This window comes from Salvelinus alpinus, chromosome 34 (assembly GCF_045679555.1).
Source record: "Salvelinus alpinus chromosome 34, SLU_Salpinus.1, whole genome shotgun sequence".
In the NCBI taxonomy this organism is placed as follows: domain Eukaryota; kingdom Metazoa; phylum Chordata; class Actinopteri; order Salmoniformes; family Salmonidae; genus Salvelinus; species Salvelinus alpinus.
This window is the reverse complement of record NC_092119.1, coordinates 22,419,786-22,441,936: the sequence shown is the minus strand read 5'-3', so window position 1 is coordinate 22,441,936 and position 22,151 is coordinate 22,419,786. Positions and strand designations below refer to the sequence as shown.

General features: G+C 42.5%; 1 protein-coding gene across 1 annotated transcript in view; it reads right to left on the bottom strand.

Moving 5' to 3' along the window:
- The window catches only part of crim1 (cysteine rich transmembrane BMP regulator 1 (chordin-like)), a 184,881-nt gene that overhangs the window by 160,246 nt on the left and 2,484 nt on the right, over positions 1 to 22,151 (bottom strand). The window contains exon 2 of the mRNA XM_071382060.1: positions 2,121 to 2,294. Coding sequence (XP_071238161.1) covers positions 2,121 to 2,294 — 174 coding nt within the window. The remainder of the gene's footprint in view (positions 1 to 2,120; positions 2,295 to 22,151) is intronic.

Genomic DNA, 22,151 nt, shown 5'->3' with positions numbered 1-22,151 from the left:
AAAGATTTTATTTAACTAGGCACGTCAAAAATTCTTATTTACAATGACGACCTACCCAGGCCAAACCTGGACGATGCTGGGCCAATTGTGCACCGCCCTATGGGTCTGCCCTCATTGAACCAAAACAAGGCTCATTGGTACGCTGAGAAATGTCTGTAATACCTGTGATGCTGCTGATTATAATAATCCCAGTCTGTACTCAGTGTAATCTCTCAGTCCGTGGTTACGGCAGCAAGAGTTCATTCTACACACACATCCAAAGGACTACCTTGCCAAGACAGAGAGCAGACACACACACATAGACACAGAAGCATGCACGCAGGTGCACAGACAGACAGACAGACAGACAGACAGACAGACAGACAGACAGACAGACAGACAGACAGACAGACAGACAGACAGACAGACAGACAGACAGACAGACAGACAGACAGACAGACAGACAGACAGACAGACAGACAGACAGACAGACAGACAGACAGACAGACAGACAGACAGACAGACAGACAGACAGACAGACAGACAGACAGACAGGACCCAGACCACCAACGTTCACAACACCAGCCATAACAAATGACTGAACCAGCCAAACAGGACACAACAGGATACATTGGTTTTTAGGAGCATATACCCACGTGGGTGATGGAAAGATTAACACACTCCAGTCGGTTGTAGTAATGCTATGAAGTTGATTAGCAACCGCCATAAAGTCCAAAGAAGAAAAAGAAGCCTGAACAAAGGAGGAGAGATGATGAGAAACAAATTTACCGTTTTATCTGTGGATTAATTGTCGGAGTAGAGGACCTTGTGCATTTCAGGTAAAATAACAACCCAATGTTTATATCCCAGGACAAATTAGCTAGCAACAGCAAGCTAGCTACTAAATTGCCAGAAATGTTTAATGCTTTTTGACCTGTCCCCAAATTAATATAATTGGTTCAGTGTCTGTTTTGATATTTCAACCTGCATGTCCTGTTCGCGTCTGGTGTGGGTGAACAAAATCAACTTGCGCAAAATTGCGCACGCCGACGCACGAACGCACGTGTGCGGTGGTCTGGTCATCATGTGAAGGTATACCTGCCACAATTTAACAACAAGTGCCCTCATCCCCATTGCTAGGACGGTTGGTTGCCATAACAAACCAATATTCTGGTGATTTAATTGGCCGTCTGCTGCCAGAGAACTGTGAACACAACAGCAGACACTGAGATAAAGTCTGGGTAACCATGGGGGACTGCCTTCTGATAGGCCTATTAGAATCCTTATCAGCTTTTCAACAAAAAGCTTGTTTGTTTGTTTGGTGATGCACTGAGGAGAGCCTGTCAGAGAAAAAATATATGACTAAACAAACAAAACCCCTCACACTAAAAAACAAAAAATGGGAGAAAACAGGAGCAGCAAAGAGCAGATAAATAAATGACAAAATTGTGTAGCGCCAGAGATTTACGAGTTGTTATTCAAAGTGCAACTGTAACAGAATTTTAAATATGCTGGGGGAACAACAGAAAAGGATGAAGATCCTGAAAACCAACCTCAGTGACAGCTATTCAATCAGTATGGAGGCCGCATACCACCCCTAACCGAAGCTGGGAATTGACAATTCAGTTTGATTTATGTCTGGGTATTTAATAATTAATAAAGAAGCACATAAAATTAGCTGAGTTAATTACTGCCAATAATAAATCCTATAGAACTGGCAGAGGCATATGGGGCGAACATAATATCGAGAAAATCACTATGAAAACCTAACAGCACGAGTCAGATCCGAACTCAAACTACCCACGCACTTGGATGATCCATTTAAAGTCATAGCATCTAACAAACCATCCATACAGATGGTAACTAACAGTAGACTACATAGCATACATTACTGCATGAAAACACCTTGGGTGCTTGTGGCTTGAAACCTGAAACATGACCATGCATGCACTACTCTACCCACTCTTAGGAACTGCATCATGCAGGCCAGAGAGAGAGAAAGGTGTTTTGTCGAGATGTGTTCCATTCGGGGAATAATGTTCCTCCTTCTAAATATCCTTCTTCTATCAACTGAGCCATACAGGACCAAGAGGACAAACATTAATATTTCATTGTTAAACATTAATTGACATGCATCATACCTTCAATCTTCCTCAGAGAGGTCTGGCATGCGTCCTGGCTGGGGAACTCAAATGGGTTGTTGCAGGTCCGTATGCTGTCACACTCACACCTCCCGTCGATGATGTTGCAGCCAGTGATCAGGTTCTCATTGCACGGCTCAAATCCCAACAGCTGGTCGTCGTCCCAGTTTTCATCTGATCGGGACCAAGAAAGGTAGAGTGAGGACAATGTAATTGTAAGACTACATCAAATCAAGGGCATCAACACTTTTGTTTTATCAAGTTGACAATATAACATTTCATTAATGTTTCAATTCCAGATTTGTTTTCATAACGCCTCCAACAATCCTAACTGGAAAGCATTACCGGTACTCACACTATCCCCCAAGAATGTATTGCAAATAAGACACTATAAAGGTCAGTAATTTTCACCTCCTCAGCTGAAATATTGATCAGTATGTTACAGTGGGAACATTGCAAATGGCACCCTATCCCTATTATAGTGCACTACATTTGACCAGAGCCATATGGGCCTTGGTCAAAAGTAGTGTACTACATAGGGAAGAGGGTACCATTTGGGACGAAACCAGTATATCCAAGTGTAGGAAGAAGCATTCCATTCCACTATCTAGCTCCCCACCTCATCGTCAGTGATTTTCTCCCCCACAGAGTCAGTCTCAGCCCCTAGACCCCAACACACTGCTATCTGACAGCAACATTATGAAGTTGGATTTGCAGTGCAAATAAGGCATTATGCGTGTGTGCGTGGGTGTGTGCCTGCATGTGCATGTGTGTGTGTGTGTGTGCCCGCTTGAGCACGTGTGCCCACTCTAGCGCTTTTGTTGGCATAGAGTATAATGTTTTCATCTTCTATCTCTGAGCATAGAAGTGACATTGAGCGAAAGTGTGTGGGTAAATGTTTGAGTGTGTGCGTATGGACAGATACAGTAAAGTATGTGTATATTATTGTCAATAACTGTGTGTGAAATGCATACGCTTCAAGTTCAGAGAACACAATGTACACGTGACTCATCATTATATAAACATCTAGCATTAATAATACAGTAACAATACATAGCCCAAAAATATGTGGACACCTGCTTGTCAAACATCTCATTCCAAAATCATGTTATTCACTACTTTATCAAAATCAAAACGGAAGATGTTAAATTATCATTTATCTTTCAAAATGCGGTTGTAATTGATAAGGGCTGTCACGCCCTGACCTTAGAGATCCTTTTTATGTCTCTATTTTGGTTTGGTCAGGGCGTGAGTTGGGGTGGGCATTCTATGTGTTGTTCTATGTTGTCCTTTTCTATGTGTTTGGCCTGGTATGGTTCCCAATCAGAGGCAGCTGTCAATCGTTGTCTCTGATTGAGAACCATACTTAGGTAGCCTGTTCCCACCTGTGTTTGTGGGTAGTTGTTTCCTGTTTTGTGTTTTTTCACCTTACAGGACTGTTTCGTGTCGTTCACTCTCTTTGTTGTTTTTTGTCATTCAGTGTTCAGTTCATTTGATTAAATTTACTATGAACACTTACCACGCTGCGTGTTGGTCCGATGATTCCTATTCCTCATCATCAGACGAGGAGGAGGAGGAGCGTTACAAGGGCATTGCCTAACTCAAGTGTTTTTAGAAAACTCCCACTGACATCAAAGTATGATTTATGTGACATTTTGAGTTATGCAGCATTGAACACATTCTGTATCTGAAATTAGAACTAGTTTTAAAAGTTGGATGAAATCTTCATTGAAACAGTAAACCCAACACCAAAGCAATGCTAAAAGAAAAGGGATAAAGTTGCGGCCCCATGGCATCTGAAGTCCCTGTGATTTTGTTTGAGGATAGCGCCCTGGTTCCAGTCTCAGACAGCACACTGTGGTGGCACCTGATAGTTATCTTAGCAGGGGGCCCTGCCTGGCTGCATGAAGGAGCAGGCAGTATTTGTATTAGATGGTACTGAAGGTACCTATTAATTACTCAAGACAAAGATATTTCAAACATGTAAGCTTTTAAATGTACAGTAATTTCGTGTAGGAGAGGAAAATGAAAGAACTATCGTCGTCTGACAAAATGATGCAACAAAAGCACAAATAAAAATGGCTTTAGCCTTTAAGAAAAGAGGATATTTTTTAATGGATTTACAGTAGCTACAGAAGATGCTCTGCTCTTCCTATCCTGGGGCTGTGTTTTTCGCTAGCTCAGGATTCTAACCTAACCTAGGGCTTTATTTCTTATTTAGTTCTGCCAGCCAACCCTAACCCCTCCATCTTTTCTTCTGGTTCTAAATTATATCCACTATCCAGCCCTGGAAATTCTATCACTTCTCCCAGGCCCACGATTCCCATGAGGACAGACTACCAGTTGATGGCATACCTGGGTTTAAATACTATTTTAAGTCTTTCCAACACTTTTAGCATTTGCTCTAGTCTGGCTGGAGTGCAAGATAATTGGGGTTTGCTCTTTTGCAACTATTCTATTGGTTCCTTTTATGTACGGCAAGCACAATCAAGCCCAGATAAAGTATTTGAAATTAGTTCGTATTAGTATTTGAACCCCGGTCTGTTTGAGAGACTTCAGGGACGAAAAGGGGGGAGCGTCACAAGGAAGAAGCAGTGGAGAAGGAGGTAAATATTTCCGCTTGTCTTCCCTCACTACAGACGCCAAATTTCATCCAGCCTTCACTGGCCCTATTTGTGGGAGCATCAGAAAAACACTGGGGCACAAAATCACCCTTGGCGGCAGTCACAGCAGTCACATCCATCTTTGGGCAAAGGTGTTAAAGGGTTGTCTCACCACCGAGTGTTCTGGATTTTATTTGAGCTGGTGAGCCTGTCATGGCCTCTGGCGTCACTCAATTAAATGTGTCTTCATTTCTTTCTGTTATCTCACAGTTTAATCCCCCAAATCACATTAGAGTGAGTGGAAACAATATTTTATTGAGTTGAAATCCATTCATAAATCAACCCAGCGAATGACTGGAGGGTGTAAGAGAATAGGCATCTGGGATTGGTTTAGCTTGGCTGGTTCACAACCCCTATGCGCCACTCTACTGATATAATCTATATTCTGTTATTTTTATATAGCCATCAGGCAACCATTCCTTCTGACAGGAGATTTTAAGTTTGAGATGGTTATTTCCAAAGCCCCATTCCTCAGCTTACCAAACAAAGTGGCAGAGTCAGCCTGTTCAAATTACAGATTGTGTTGTTTAGTTTTAGATGGATTTTTAGATGGATGGATGTCATTACAAGTGGTTGAAAAAGAGAATAGTTGAGCCTGAGAACAGACAGAACAGAACTGTTTCTGAGAACAGACAGCAGAAGTTTGGATCCACTATCAGTGCAAACCTGCAAATGAGAAGGGACATCTGTGTTCTGAGCACAACACTAATGAGGAGAGTCATGGTTAAAGTACATGCTTCAGGTGCATCTGGGTACGGGAGTGTTTGTCATGTGCTTGACAATTACGCCTGATGGAAATCTTCATCAATGAAAAGACTGAAACTCTATCCACAATAATAGTGGTTATTAAAAACAAAAAACTTTGTATGAAGTGAGAATAGGCATGGGTCTGAAACAGAAAAGAAAGGAAATTCACGAGCACCACAATGCCTATTCCACCCATGCTCTGCCAAGGTTTTCCAGCACACAACTTTGACCTACTACAGTAGCTATGTTGGTAATGTACTTCAAACTATGTGTAGGTCAGTTGCTTATAATTCAAACCTTCTCAAACAACTTAATTCATACTCTTAGAGGAGGTGCATGAACGTGAGATGTACATCATACATGTTCAAGTATTGGATTCTTCACACACCACAATAAGAAATTATCCCATTACGCTACTTATTTTATTCATTAAATGAAAGCCAGCTTTGTTTTCATACTTACCATACCATCAGGCTTGAATTTATTTAATTTAATTTATTTCACCTTTATTTAACCAGGTAGGCCAGTTGAGAACAAGTTCTCATTTGCAACTGCAACCTGGCCAAGATAAAGCAAAGCAGTGCGACAAAAACAACAACACAGAGTTAAACGTGGGATAAAAAAACGTACAGTCAATAACACAATAGAAAAATCTGTATACAGTGCGTGCAAAATGAAGTAAGGAGGTAAGGCAATAAATAGGCCAAAAGTGGCAAAGTTAAATTACAATTTAGAAATTTACACTGGAGTAATATATGTGCAGATGAGGATGTGCAAGTAGAAATACTGGTGTGCAAAAGAGCAGAAAAACAAAAACAAATATGGGGATGAGGTAGGTAGTTGGTTGGATGGGCTATTTACAGATGGGCTGTGTACAGCTGCAGCGATCGGTAAGCTGCTCTGACAGCTGACGCTTAAAGTTAGTGAGGGATATATAAGTCTCCAACTTCAGTGATTTCTTGCGATTTGTTCCAGTCACTGGCAGCAGAGAACAGGAAGGAAAGGAGGAGTTGGCTTTGGGGATGACCAGTGAAAAATACCTGCTGGAGCGCGTGCTATGGGTGGGTGTTGCTATGGTGACCAGTGAGCTGAGATAAGGCGGAGCTTTACCTAGCAAAGACTTATAGATGACCTGGAGCCAGTGGGTTTGGCGACGAATATGTAGCGAGGACCAGCAAACGAGAGCATACAGGTCGCAGTGGTGGGTAGAATATGCCGCTTTGGTGACAAAACGGATGGCACTGTGATCCAGACTGCATCCAATTTGCTGAGTAGAGTGTTAGAGGCTATTTTGTAAATCAAATCAAGTTTATTTTATATGGCCCTTCGCACATCAGCTAATATCTCGAAGTGCTGTACAGAAACCCAGCCTAAAACCCCAAACAGCAAGCAATTCAGGTGTAGAAGCACGGAGACATCGCGGAAGTCAAGGATGAGTAGGATAGTCAGTTTTACGAGGGTACGTTTGGCAGCATGAGAGAAGGAGGCTTTGTTGCAAAATAGGAAGCTGATTCTAGATTTAACTTTGGAGATGCTTAATGTGAGTCTGGAAGGAGAGTTTACAGTCTAGCCAGACACCTAAGTATTTATAGTTGTCCACATATTCTAAGTCAGAACCGTCCAGAGTAGTGATGCTAGTTGGGTGGGAGGGTGCGGAGAGCGAACAGTTGAAGAGCATGCATTTCTAGGATTTAAGAGCAGTTGGAGGCCACGGAAGGAGTGTAGTATGGTGTTGAAGCTCGTCTGGAGGTTTGTTAACACAGTGTGCAAAGAAGGGTCAGATGTGTACAGAATGGTGTCGTCTGCGTAGAGGTGGATCAAAGAATCAAGAGCGACATCATTGATATATACAGAGAAAAGAGTCGGCCCGAGAATTGAACCCTGTGGCTCCCCCATAGAGACTTCCAGAGGTCCGGACAACAGGCCCTCCGATTTGACACACTGAACTCTATCTGAGAAGTAGTTAGTGAACCAGGCGAGGCAGTCATTAGAGAAACCAAGGCTGTTGAGTCAGCCAATAAGAATACGGTGATTGACAGAGTCGAAAGCCTTGGCCAGGTTGATGAAGACGGCTGCACAGTACTGTCTTTTATCGATGGCGGTTATGATATCATTTAGGACCTTGAGCGTGGCTGAGGTGCACCAGTGACCAGCCTGGAAACCAGATTGCATAGCGGAGAAGGTACGGTGGGATTCTAAATGGTCGGTGATCTGTTTGTTCACTTGGCTTTCGAATACTTTAGAAAGGCAGGGCAGGATGGATATAGGTCTGTAACAGTTTGGGTCTAGAGTGTCTCCCCCTTTGAAGAGGGGGATGACCGCGGCCGCTTTCCAGTCTTTAGGAATCTCAGACGATACGAAAGAGAGGTTGAACAGACTAGTAATAGGGGTTGCAACAATGGCGGCGGATAATTTTAGAAAGAGAGGGTCCAGATTGTCTAGCCCAGCTGATTTGTAGGGATCCATATTTTGCAGCTCTTTCAGAACATCAGCTGCCTGGATTTGGGTGGAGGAGAAGTGTGGGGGCTTGGGCCAGTTGCTGTGGGAGGTGCAGAGTTGTTAGCCGGGGTTGGGGTAGCCAGGTGGAAAGCATGAATTAGCTGTTTTGTCTTGTATTAATGTGGTGCATGCCCGTATTTCCTTATTTTAGCAAAACATGTCAATAAAAAAAAATATCATAACTTTTTGGTGAGTAGGTGCCCACTCACCACAAAAGGTGGCATTGCGCATTGTGAACTTGTGTGCAGCTGCTCGGCCATGGAAACCCATTTCATGAAGTTCCCCACGAAAAGTTATTGTGCTGACCTTGCTTCCAGAAGCAGTTTGGAACTCGGTAGTGAGTGTTGCAACCGAGGACAGACACTTTTTACCCGCTACGCGCTTCAGCACTCGGCAGTCCCATTCTGTGAGTTTGTGTGGCCTATCGCTTCGTGGCTCAGCCGTTGTTGCTCTCAACCAGCTTTACCTGGAATCCTTTTCCAACCATCTTGAAGGACTCCTCACATAAGCTGAGCACTTGTTGGAGGCTCTTCCTTCACTCTGCAGTCCAACTCATCCCAAACTATCTCAATTGGGTTGAGGTCGGGTGGTTGTGGAGGCCAGGTCATGTGAGGCAGCACTCCATCACTCTCCTTCTTGGTGAAATAGCCCTTACACAGCCTGGAGGTGTGTTGGGTCATTGTCCTGTTGAAAAACAAATGACAATCCCACTAAGCGCAAACCAGATGGGATGGTGTATCGCTGCAGAATGCTGTGGTAGCCATGCTGGTTAACTGTGCCTTGAATTCTAAATAAATCACAGACAGTGTCAACAGCAAAGCACCCCCAAACCATCGCACCTCCTCCTCCATGCGTCGCGGTGGGAACCACACATGCAGAGGTCATCCGTTCACCTACTCTGCATTTCACAAAGACACAGTGGTTGGAACCAAAAATCTTACATTTGACTCATCAGACCAAAGGACAGATTTCCACGTCTAATGTCCATTGCTTGTGTTTCTTGGCAAAAGCAAGTCTCTTCTTATTATTGCTGTCCTTTAATAGTGGTTTCTTTGCAGCAATTCAACCATGAAGGCCTGATTCACGCAGTCTCCTCTGAACAGTTGATGTTGAGATGTGTCTGTTACTTGAACTCTGTGAACCATTTATTTGGGCTGCAATCTGAGGTGCAGTTAACTCTAATGAACTTGTCCTCTGCAGCAGAGGTAACCCTGGGTCGTATTTTCCTGTGGCGGTCCTCATGAGAGCCAGTATCATCATAGCGCTTGATGTTTTTTGCGACTGCACTTGAAGAAACATTTAAAGTTCTTGAAAGGTTCCGGATTGACTGACCTTCATATCTTAAAGTAATGATAGACTGTTGTTTCTCTTTGCTTATTTGAGCTATTTTTGCCATAATATGGACTTGTTCTTTTACCAAATAGGGCTATCTTCAGTATACCACCCCTACCTTGTCACAACACAACTGACTGGCTCAAACGCATTAAGGAAATAAATTCCACAAATTAACTTGGTCCTGGGGCTTTTGCCCTAGCACCACACAGCTGATTCAAATAATCAAAGCTTGATGATTAAATCAGCTGTGTAGTGCTAGGGCAAAAACCAAAATGTGCACCTGGTTTGCGGGGTAATGACCGAGTTTAGGAAACCCTGCCATAGGAGAGTCTGAGAGCTGATCTCTCCTCCGTTCTAGCAAGATACATGCAGCAGTACACACCACCACACTCACTGCCACTTGACTTCCACTCCACGAACCCAAAGGCGTTTTTAATTAATTTAAGGTTTTATTGACAATTACATGAAGTTGATGCAAAGAGTCAATATTTGCAGTGTTGACCCTTCTTTTTCAAGACCTCTGCAATCCGCCCTGGCATGCTGTCAATTAACTTCTGGGCCACATCCTGACTGATGGCACCCATTCTTGCATAATCAATGCTTGGAGTTTGTCAGAATTTGTTTGTCTACCCGCCTCTTGAGGATTGACCACAAGTTCTCAATGGGATTAAGGTATGGGGAGTTTCCTGGCCATGGACCCAAAATATCAATGTCTTGTTCCACCAGCCACTTAGTTATCACTTTTGACTTATGGCAAGGTGCTCCATCATGCTGGAAAAGGCATTGTTCGTCACCAAACTGTTCCTGGATGGTTGGGAGAAGTTTCTCTCAGAGGATGTGTTGGTACCATTCTTTATTCATGGCTGTGTTCTTAGGCAAAATTGTGAGTGAGCCCACTCCCTTGGCTGAGAAGCAACCCCACACATGAATGGTCTCAGGATGCTTTACTGTTGGCATGACACAAGACTAATGGTAGCGCTCACCTTGTCTTCTCTGGACAAGCTTTTTTCCGGATGCCCCAAACAATCGGAAAGGGGATTCATCAGAGAAAATGACTTTACCCCAGTCCCCAGCAGGCCAATCCCTGTACCTTTTGCAGAATATTAGTCTGTCCCTGATGTTTTTCCTGGAGAGAAGTGGCTTCATTGCTGCCCTTCTTGAAACCAGGCCATCCTCCAAAAGTCTTCGCCTCACTGTACGTGCAGATGCACTCACACCTGCCTGCTGCCATTCCTGAGCAAACTTTGTAGTGGTGGTGCCCTGATCCCGCAGCTGAATCAACTTTAGGAGACGGTCCTGGCGCTTGCTGGACTTTCTTGGGCGCCCTCAAGCCTTCTTCACAACAATTGAACCGCTCTCCTTGAAGTTCTTGATGATCCGATAAATGGTTAATAACCTTGCCTGTGAAGCCCTTTTTGTGCAAAGCAATGATGACGGCACGTGTTTCCTTGCAGGTAACCATGGTTGACAGAGAAAGAAGAATGATTCCAATCACCACCCTCCTTTTGAAGCTTCCAGTCTGTTATTCGAACTCAATCAGCATTACAGAGTGATCTCCAGCCTTGTCCTCGTCAACACTCACACCTGTGTTAACGAGAGAATCACTGACATGATGTCAGCTGGTCCTTTTGTGGCAGGGCTGAAATGCAGTGGAAATGTTTTTGGGGATTCAGTTAATTTGCATGGCAAAGAGGGACTTTGCAATTAATTGCAAATCATCTCAGGACTCTTCATAACATTCTGGAGTATATGCAAATTGCCATGATACAAACTGAGGCAGCAGACTTTGTGAAAATTAATATTTCTGTCATTCTCAAAACTTTTGGCCACGACTGTACAGTTGAAGTTTACATAAACTTAGGTTGGAGTCATTAAAATTCATTGTTCAACTACTCCACAAATTTCTTGTTAACAAACTATAGTTTTGGCAAGTTGGTTAGGACATCTAGTTTGTGCATGACAAAAATAATTTTCTCTACAATTGTTTACAAACAGATTATTTCACCATATCACAATTCCAGTGGGTCAGAAGTTTACATACACTAAGATGACTGTGCCTTTAAACAGTTTGGAAAATTCCAGACAATGATGCCATGGCTTTAGAAGCTTCTGATAGGTTAATTGACATCATTTGAGTCAATTTAGTTTTTTAAATTAGGCAAGTCAGTTAAGAACAAAGTCTTATTTTCAATGACAGCCTAGGAACAGTGAGGTAACTGTCTTGTTCAGGTGCAGAAGATCAGATTATCTTTCCAGCTCGGGGATTCGATCTTGCAACCTTTCGGTTACTAGTCCAACGCTCTAACCACTAGGCTAACTGCCGTGCACTTGTGGATGTATTTCAAGGCCTACCTTCAAACTCAGTGCCTCTTGGCTTGACATCATGGGAAAATCTAAAGAAATCAGCCAAGACCTCAGAAAAAAAATCGTAGACCTCCATAAGTCTGGTTCATCCTTGGGAGCAATTTCCAAACGCCTGAAGGTACCATGTTCATCTGTACAAACAACAGCACGCAAGTATAAACACCATGGGACCATGCAGCCATCATACCGCTGAGGAAGGAGACGTGTTCTGTCTCCTCGAGATGAACGTACTGTGGTGCGAAAAGTGCAAATCAATCCCAGAACAACAGCAAAGGACCCTGTGAAGATGCTGGAGGAAACAGGTACAACAGTATCTATATCCATAGAAAAATTAGTCCCATATCGACATAACCTGAAAGGCCGCTCAGAAAGGAAGAAGCCACTGCTCCAAAACTGCCATAAAAAAACAGGCTACGGTTTGCAACTGCACATGGGGGCAAAGATCATACTTTTTGGAGAAATGCCCTCTGGTCTGATGAAACAAAATAGGCCGTCATGACCATCGTTATGTTTGGAGGAAAAAGGGGGAGCCTTGCAAGCCGAAGAACACCATCACAACCGTGAAGCATGACGGTGGCAGCATCATGTTTTGGGGGTGCTTTGCTGCAGGAGGGACTGGTGCACTTCACAAAAATAGATGGCTTCATGAGGCAGGAAAAGTATGTGGATATATTGAAGCAACATCTCAAGACATCAGTCAGGAAGTTAAAGTTTGGTCGCAAATGGGTCTTCCAAATGGACAATGACCCCAAGCATACTTCCAAAGTTGTGTCAAAATGGCTTAAGGACAACAAAGTCAAGGTATTGAAGTAGCCATCACAAAGCCCTGACCTCAATCCGATAAAAAATTTGTTGGCAGAACTGAAAAAGCGTGTGCGAGCAAGGAGGCCTACAAACCTGACTCAGTTACACCAGCTTTGTCAGGAGGAATAGGTCAAAATTCACCCAACTTATTGCGGGAAGCTTGTGGAAGGCTACCCAACACGTTTGACCCAACTTAAACAATGTAAAGGCAATGCTACCAAATACTAATTGAGTGTATGTAAACTTCTGACCCACTGGGAATGTGATGAAAGAAATAAAAGCTGAAATAAATCATTCTCTCTACTATTATTCTGACATTTCACGTTCTTAAAATAAAGTGGTGATCCTAACTGACCTAAGACAGGGAATTTTTACTAGGATTAAATGTCAAGAATTGTGAAAAACTGAGTTTAAATGTATTTGGCTAAGGTGTGTGTAAACTTCCGACTTCAACTGTATATCACTCCAGTGTAAATTGCTAAATTGTAATTACTTCGCCACTATTGGCCTATTTTTTGCCTTACCTCCTTACTTTATTTGCACACACTGTATACAGATTTTTCTATTGTGTTATTGACTGTACGTTTGTTAATGCCATGGTAACTCTGTGTTGTTTTTGTTGCACTGCTTTGCTTTATCTAGGCCAGGTCGCAGTTGTAAAAGAGAACTTGTTCTCAACTGACCTACCTGGTTAAAAAAAGGTGATATAAAAATGTATAAATAAAATGTGAGTACATGATAATCCGTCTGGCTCTGCAGCTTTGTGAATGTTGACCTGTTTAAATGTCTTGTTCACATCGGCTACGGAGAACGTAATCACACAGTCGTCCAGAACAGCTGGTGGTCTCATACATGCTTCAGTGTTGCTTGCCTCGAAGTAAGCATAAAAGGTATTTAGCTCGTCTGGTATGCTCACGTTACTGGGTAGCTCGCTGCTGGATTTCCCTTTGTAGTCCGTAATAGTTTTCAAGCCCTGCCACATCCGATGAGTGTCAGAGCCAGTGTAGTAGGATTCAATCTTAGTCCTGTATTGACGCTTTGCCTGTTTGATGGTTCTTATAAGCGTCCGGATTAGTGTCCAGCCTTTAGCTCGGTGCGGATGTTGCCTGTAATCCATAGATTCTGGTTCACTGTGGGGACGACGTCGTCGATGCACTTATTGATGAAGCCGGTGACTGAAGTGGTATACTCCTGAATGCCATTGGATGAATCCCAGAATATATTCCAGTCCTTTTTATTGACCGAGTCACTGGTGCTTCCTGCTTTAGTTTTTGCTGGTAAGCAGGAATCAGGTGGATATAATTATGGTCAGATTTGCTAAATGGAGGGCGAGGGAGATCTTTGTATGCGTCTCTGTGTGTGGTGCAAATGTGGTCTTGAGTTTTTCGTCTGGTTGCACATGTGACATGCTGGTAGATATTAGGTAAAAAGGGATTTAAGTTTGCCTGCATTCAAGTCCCCGGCCACTAGGATCGCCGCTTCTGGATGAGCATTTAATTTTTTGCTTATGGCCTTATACAGCTCATTGAGTGCGGTCTTAGTGCCAGCATCGGTTTGTGGTGGTAAATAGACGGCTACGAATAATATAGATGAGAACACTCTAGGTAGATAGTGTGGTCTACAGCTTATCATGAGGTATTCTACCAGCAATACCTCGAGACTTATTTAATAATAGACATTGCCCAACAGCAGTTATTGACAAATAGACACACACCCCCGCCCCTCGTCTTACCAGACGTAGCTTCTCTATCCTGCTGATGCACTGAGAAGCCAGCCATCTCTATATTATCCGTGTCGTTGATCAGCCACATTTTGTGAAACATAAGATATTACAGTATTTTATGTCCCGTTGGTAAGATAGTCTTAGTTGTAGATCGTACAGTTTGCAAAATATAGCTAGCTAGCTAGCTGTCCTCGCTAGTTGGTTAGCTACCTAGCCAATGTTAGCTCTCATCTGACTGGTATAACACTTGTTAATCAAAATATCACATTCATTGGCTAGCTACCTTTGTTTGCCTGTTTGTTATCTAGGTAACATTAGCTAGCTGGTAACGTTATAAAAATAAAAATATCTGTTTGAATTTATTGATTTCCCTCAGCTTGAATACCACCATATATCTAGCTATATACAGTAGCCTGGGTTTGTTTGCATACACTGCCAAGCAACGACCCAGTGTTAGAATGCTGAGTTTCGGCTAAAAAATATGTTAGCATTGTCAGAAATGGTACAGAAAGGTAGCACATCTTTGTTTCTTAACGGGCGGAAATTATACATTTAATAAAAACTGTTGCGCCTACAAAACTTAGTCAATCCAGGATTTTTTAGGTCCAATGGTCACTTTATGGACGCTATAGTCTTGTTTAAATTTCGTTTTCAGGATTTGAGCTAGGTAGTTACACGGTACACTCTTAACTTCTCTAGGGTAGGGGGCAGCATTCGGAATTTTGGATGAAACGCATGCCCAAATTAAACTGCCAGCTACTCATCCCCAGAAGATAAGATATGCATATTAGTAGTAGATTTGGATAAAAAAACACTCTGAAGTTACTAAAACTGTTTGATTCATGTCTGTGAGTATAACATAACTTATTTAGCAGGCGAAACCCCGATGACAAACCATTCAGATTTTTTTTTTGAGGTCACTGGGAATCCAGATTTCTAAGGGACCTTCTTGCAGTTCCTACCGCTTCCACTGGATGTCAATAGTCTTTAGAAATTGGTTGAGATTATTCCTTTGTGTAATGAAGAAGTACGGCCATCTTGAACGAGGGTCACTCGAAGTGTCCTGTTTGTTAGAGGCGCGTGACCAGAAAGCTAGCTACAGTTTGTTTTAATCCTGTATTGAACACAGATCATCCCGTCTTCAATTTTATCGATTATTTACGTTAAAAAATACCTAAAGTTGTATTACAAAAGTAGTTTGAAATGTTTTGGCAAAGTTTACAGGTAACCTTTGAGATATTTTGTAGTCACGTCACAAGTTGGAACCGGTGTTTTTCTGGATCAAACGTGCCAAATAAATTGACATTTTGGATATATATCGACGGAATTAATCGAACAAAAGGACCATTTGTGATGTTTATGGGACATATTGGAGTGCCAACAACAGAAGCTCGTCAAAGGTAAGGCATGAATTATATTTTGATTTCTGCGTTTTGTGTCGCGCCTGCAGGGTTGAAATATGCTTCTCTCTCTTTGTTTACTATGGTGCTATCCTCAGATAACAGCATCGTTTGCTTTCGACGACAAACCTATTTGAATTCTGACATGTTGGCTGGATTCACAACCAGTGTAGCTAGCGTCCCACATACCCTAGAGAAGTTAAAACCTCTTATGGATCGGCCCCTTTTTTTCAATTTTCGCCTAAAATGACATACCCAAATCTAACTGCCTGTAGCTCAGGCCCTGAAGCAAGGATATGCATTTTATTGGTACCATTTGAAAGGAAACACTTTGAAGTTTGTGTAAATGTGAAAGGAATGTAGGAGAATATAACACATTAGATCTGGTAAAAGATAAAACAATGAATAAACCAACCGTTTTTTTGTCGTTTTTTTGTACCATCATCTTTGAAATGCAAGAGAAATGTTTATAAATGTTTTATTCTAGTCCAGGTGCAATTTAGATTTTGGCCACTAGATGGCAGCAGTGGATGTCCAACGTTTTAGACTGATAAAATTAACCATTGCATTTCTGTACAAAATTTTGAATCAAGACTGCCCAAATGTGCCTAATTTGTTTATTAATAACTTTTCATGTACAAAACTGTGCACTTTCCTCAAACAATAGCATGCTATTCTTTCACTGTAATAGCTACTGTAAATTGGACAGTGCAGTTAGATTAATATCAATATCAGATATGTCTATGTCCTGGGAAATGTTATGTTTCTTACAACCTCATGCTAATCGCAGGGGACCCACCAATCCTGAAGAAATTAAAACTCAATTGCTAACGACCCTGTTAAAAAATCTAGTATGTGGTTCTCGATAATGGACGGACAGCTCATGAAGAGAGACGGGGAGTGTGTTGTGTACTTCCAATGAAGTTGATTTGCGAAATTTCATCAAGATTGGTGTCATATTGGCTTAAATATGATGATAGGGAGATTTTATTTAACACTGAGCTTCAACCAATACCTATAGTAGGCATGATTATTGTCGCCTTTTTTTAATAGATGATGGCAGAACTATATGGTGTACCGTTTAGGTGAACTGCACTTTTAAGCCCTGTTTAGAGAACTGCACCTTTAAATAATCTTGTTTAGAGAACTTCACCTTTAAATCTTGTTTTGAGAACTTCACCTTTAAATATTCAAGTCAAATCAAATCAAAGTTTATTGGTCACTTGCGCGTCGAATACAACAGGTGTTGACCTTACAGTGAAATGCTTACTTACAGGCGCTAACCAATAGTGCAAAAAAGGTGTTAGGTGAACAATAGGTAAGTAAAGAAATAAAACAACAGTAAAAAGACAGGCTATATACAGTAGTGAGGCTATAAAAGTAGCGAGGCTACATACAGACACCGGTTGGTCGGGCTGATTGAGGTAGTATGTACATGTAGATATGGTTAAAGTGACTATGCATATATGATGGAAAGAGAGTAGCAGTAGCGTGAAAGAGAGGTTGGCGGGTGGCGGGACACAATGCAGATAGCCCGGTTAGCCAATGTGCGGGAGCACTGGTTGGTCGGACCAATTGAGGTAGTATGTACATGAATGTATAGTTAAAGTGACTATGCATATATGATAAACAGAGAGTAGCAGCAGCATAAATCTTGTTTAGAGAACTTCACCTTTAAATCTTGTTTAGAGAACTTCACCTTTAAATCTTGTTCAGGAGAAACAAACCTTTAAACCTGGTTTAGAGAACTGTTTCTTTAAACCCCATTTAGAGAACTGCACCTTAAAACCCTGTCTGTAAGTCCCAGGTGGCCATCTGTCTAACAGATGGGAATGGGAATGGATTTTTGTGGAGCTCATCTCATTTTGTAAATACCCAGCTGCAGAAATGGCTAACATCACAAAGTAAAAATGTAAACTATGCATGTCGCCTTAGACAAGGGTGTGAGCTAAGCAAATATATTATTATTATTCCTCCCCAGCCCTCATGCCATAGCATGCATGTAGCTTGTATAGAGAAACTAGAGAGGAATGCTAAACAGCAACAGAACACAAAAAAAACAGAACATTCTATCCTCGTGTTAGAATCTCTGTTACATTGGATTCCTGTTTTTTTGTCACTCAGAATTATTTAATGTTGTCTTTAAAGCACTAAATTATTTGGCATCAGGCTTGCCAGTCTAACAAGCAGCCAGCTTCGCTAACTTCCAGATACGCTTCTGTGAGCCAAGTGCACACATTCCAAGAGTAAACTGTTAAAACAAGAGAAATACGTGTCCTAGTTCCTCTCAATGTTTTAACCATCTTCCTGACAGAAGACAGTCATTTCTATGTATACTGAACAAAAATATAAACAAAAATATAAACGCAACATGCAACAATTTCAAAGATTTTACTGAGTTATAGTTCATAGGAATCAGTCAATTTAAATAAATAAATTAGGCCCTAATTTCACATGACAGGGCATGGGTGGGCCTGGGAGGGCATAGGCCCACACAGTTTGGAGCCAGGTCCACCCACTGGGGTGCCAGGCACAGCCAATCCGAAAGATTATATTTTTTATTACAGACAGAAATACACCCCCCCCCCCCCCCCCACCCTCCCTCCCCCTGCTCAGATGATCCCGCAGGTGAAGAAGACGGATGTGGAGGTCCTTGGCTGGCGTGGTTACACGTGGTCTGCGGTTGTCAAGAAAGGAACATTCAATTCTCTGGCAACAGCTCGGGTGGACATTCCTGCAGTCAGCATGCCAATTGCACGCTCCATCAAAACTTGAGACATCTGTGGCATTGTGCTGTGTGGCAAAACTGCACATTTAGAATGGCCTTTTATTGTCCCCAGCACAAGGTGCACCTGTGTAATGATCATGCTGTTTAATCAGGTTCTTGATATTACACACCTGTCAGGTGGATGGATTATCTTGGCAAAAGAGAAATGCTCACTAACAGGTAGGTAGACAAATTTGTGCACCAAATTTTAGAGAAATAATATTTTTGTGTGTATGGAACATTTCTGCGATCTTTTATTTCAGCTCGAAACATGGGACCAACACTTTACATGTTGTATTGATATTTTTGTTCACTATAATAACAACACAAAACTGTTTTTTGTTGCATAAAATGATTATCTTTGAAACCAGACAGCCATGATAATCACTTAACTTGCTCCATCATGTCATGGTGGCTCTGCCAAAGAGGAAGTTATCCAGACCACGGGGTGTGTCCCAAATGGCACCCTATTCCCATCTTGCTCTGGACAAAAGTAGTGCACTATATAGCATTTATGCGTACATACATTTTTTAAGTATGGGTGGCCCCGGGATTGAACCCACGATCCTGGCATTGCAAGCACCATAATCTAACAACTGAGCTAATCTACCAAAGGAGAAATGCTCACTAACAGGGATGTAAACAAATTTTTACACAGAATTTCAGAGAAATAAGCTTTTTGTATGTATGGAACATTTCTGGGATCTTTTTGTTTCAGCTCATGAAAAATGGGACCAACACTTTACATATTGCGTTTATATTTTTGTTCAGTATAGAAAGAAACCAATTTCATTTGGCCACATTACCATTTGAAAAACAAGGGAGCCAAACATATTGCACGCAGTGAGTGCATGTCTTTCTAGCTTTTTGGCACAGCTCTGTTCTTATCTCAATGACATTTAATTTTACAATCAACATTTGATCAACACTGCAACTGGGCCTCAATGAAGGGACTTTAATTTAGATTTGAAAAGCACTGATGCAATGAATCTTGTACTGACCACAGTCCAATGGTTGATGAATTATCTTTAGATGAGTTCATAACCACAATGATAATCCACGCTGGAAACAAACCAGTCATTTTCTCATAGACTCATTGGTTATGATCATTACTTAACCATTTCTGTAATTGTACAATTGTCATCTGGTTTATTTTGCCTATTACTCATTGAGAGAGCATGAACATTAATAGGACAACCCCCAAGAGCCACTCAAACAATGTGACAATGGTGTATTGTGACACCGTGGTGTGCAAGGTACTCCATGCTTGGGATACATGGCACACCTATTTAGAACAGTGTCACTTCAAAGTCATTCACAGTTATAGCTTTGCCATTTGGGCTCACTTGAAGGCTCTGCGTTGAGTGACAGACACCTCAAGAAGACCCTATTGTGTAAGCCCTACTGAGGCTAGGGGAAGGTGGTGTAGTAACACCAGGGTTGTGGGTTTGATTCCCAATGGTGCCACATACACAAAAATGGTATGTACTTATTGTTTTGTACATTTCTTTGGATAAAAGCATCTGCTAAATGGTATATATATTTTTTATTATTGCAAGATTTGTTGCCTGTTATGTGCATATTGCCCCCCGGTAGACCTGGGAGCTATTCCTATGAGACAGACCATTCAGACGCTAAACAACTGGTGCACGTAATCAATGACTTACAATATGGTTAACATCAAGGACAGGGTAGAACCTATTCCTTATCACAATTTCCTCTTTAATAGGCCCGCGTGAACAGGAAACACTCCTTCCTTCCTCCTCTTGTTCCTCTAAACATTCTGTGAAAGATGTATAATTCAGTGAGACATGCATACATATTCATGAGAGATTATTATTCCACATACTTCAAAAACCATGTCAATGACTGACTACAAACACTTTTGTGGTGGTGCTGTGCTCCTTTTCAGAGTCAGATAACAATAATCATTGCAGTTATTTTTCACTCAAATGGCTGTCAAACTATACAATGGCAAAATTATGTAGAAATAGAAATGACAGATAGGGTGTCAGACAGTCAGTATGTTGCAAAGGACATTGCAGTGATGCTGTGCTGAGAACCTGGAGGCAGTGAAATGGCCTGAAGCTGGAGCTGCCTGTAAGCCTGCCTGCCCAGCTGCCTGGGGGGTAATGTAACTTCTGTGGCAGAGAGTAGCTAATATCCCCTGAGACCCTGACCATCCGACAGCACTAACTGGGGAACTGGGACAGAAAAAAATATATAACATCCACAGCAGGGCCATCATCCCAAGTGGGACGACCCTGAACCCCCAGAGCCTCCAGAGAGACTCGTCTGATGGTGCTCTTTGTTACATGTTGTCCCGTTAGCCAGCCAGTGTTCGGGGGATCTGTTAGAGGTGAGCTGTTAGCCAGGTACTGTTCTGGGGATCTGTTAGAGGTGAGCTGTTAGCCAGGTACTGTTCTGGGGATCTGTTAGAAGTGAGCTGTTAGCCAGGCAGTGTTCTGGGGATCTGTTAGAGGTGAGCTGTTAGCCAGGCAGTGTTCTGGGGATCTGTTAGAGGTGAGCTGTTAGCCAGGCAGTGTTCTGGGGATCTGTTAGAGGTGAGCTGTTAGCCAGGTACTGTTCTGGGGATCTGTTAGAGGTGAGCTGTTAGCCAGGTACTGTTCTGGGGATCTGTTAGAGGAGAGCTGTTAGCCAGGTACTGTTCTGGGGATCTGTTAGAGGTGAGCTGTTAGCCAGGTACTGTTCTGGGGATCTGTTAGAGGTGAGCTGTTAGCCAGGTACTGTTCTGGGGATCTGTTAGAGGTGAGCTGTTAGCCAGGTACTGTTCTGGGGATCTGTTGGATGTGAGCTCGGGGTAAGCCACTTATACCCTTACCCAGTGTGATTGTCCAAACTGAGAGTGGTCAGTGAGTGTCACTGGCTTTGGCTGACATAATCTGTTGGTTTTGGAAATGTGATCGGAATCTTTTCAACACCTACCTGGCTTGGGACTGCATGGGTATAAATTCAGGGGCTAAAAGGCATTTATTTAATCTGACCCTTCGCGTAGAGAGAGACGCTCTCCGCTGATAACAATATCAGACTGAGGTACCTCGGGGACTGGCGGAGTCGAGCTCCCTGTGTTACACCAACAAAGGCCTGTGCACCGCCTGCATCGTTGTGACACTCATCATCATTCATAATGAGTAAGCTGACATTAGCTGTCACGAGGCATGACACATTGTGTGCTCTGCCTCTGTGACACTATGAACAGCAGCAGGTATGTAAGTGGTGGTGAATTATGGGGCTCTGATGTGCTGGGTGAATATAGGGCCTCTGAGGGAAAGCTAGAGAACATTAGTGGTTGGGGGTGAGAGGTGGTGGCGACTATAGCTCTAATGTGTTGGGGAAAGGCCCTGTGGGGAACGGGGAACATTTAAGGTTGGAGACAGGGGTGTGCTATGGGGTGAAGATCATGCTCTGTACTTTCAATAACTGGTGTTCCATACTTTGCTCTGGTTCAACCCTCCAGGGGACTATTGCAGAGACAAACTATAGCTGCTGTTTTATCCACATGCCTTACAATAGACATCACCTGCCTGAGAGACTACATAGGCTACTTACTGGCCAAACATTTGAGACGCTCATCAACATGTTTTCATTAATGGCTGCCCCTGTTGAAACATGACTCCTCCCTCCGGGCAATGTAATATGTACATGCAGGTAGACTAACCGGTGCCCCTGCACATTGCCTCTGTACTCTGTACCGGTACCCCCCTGTAT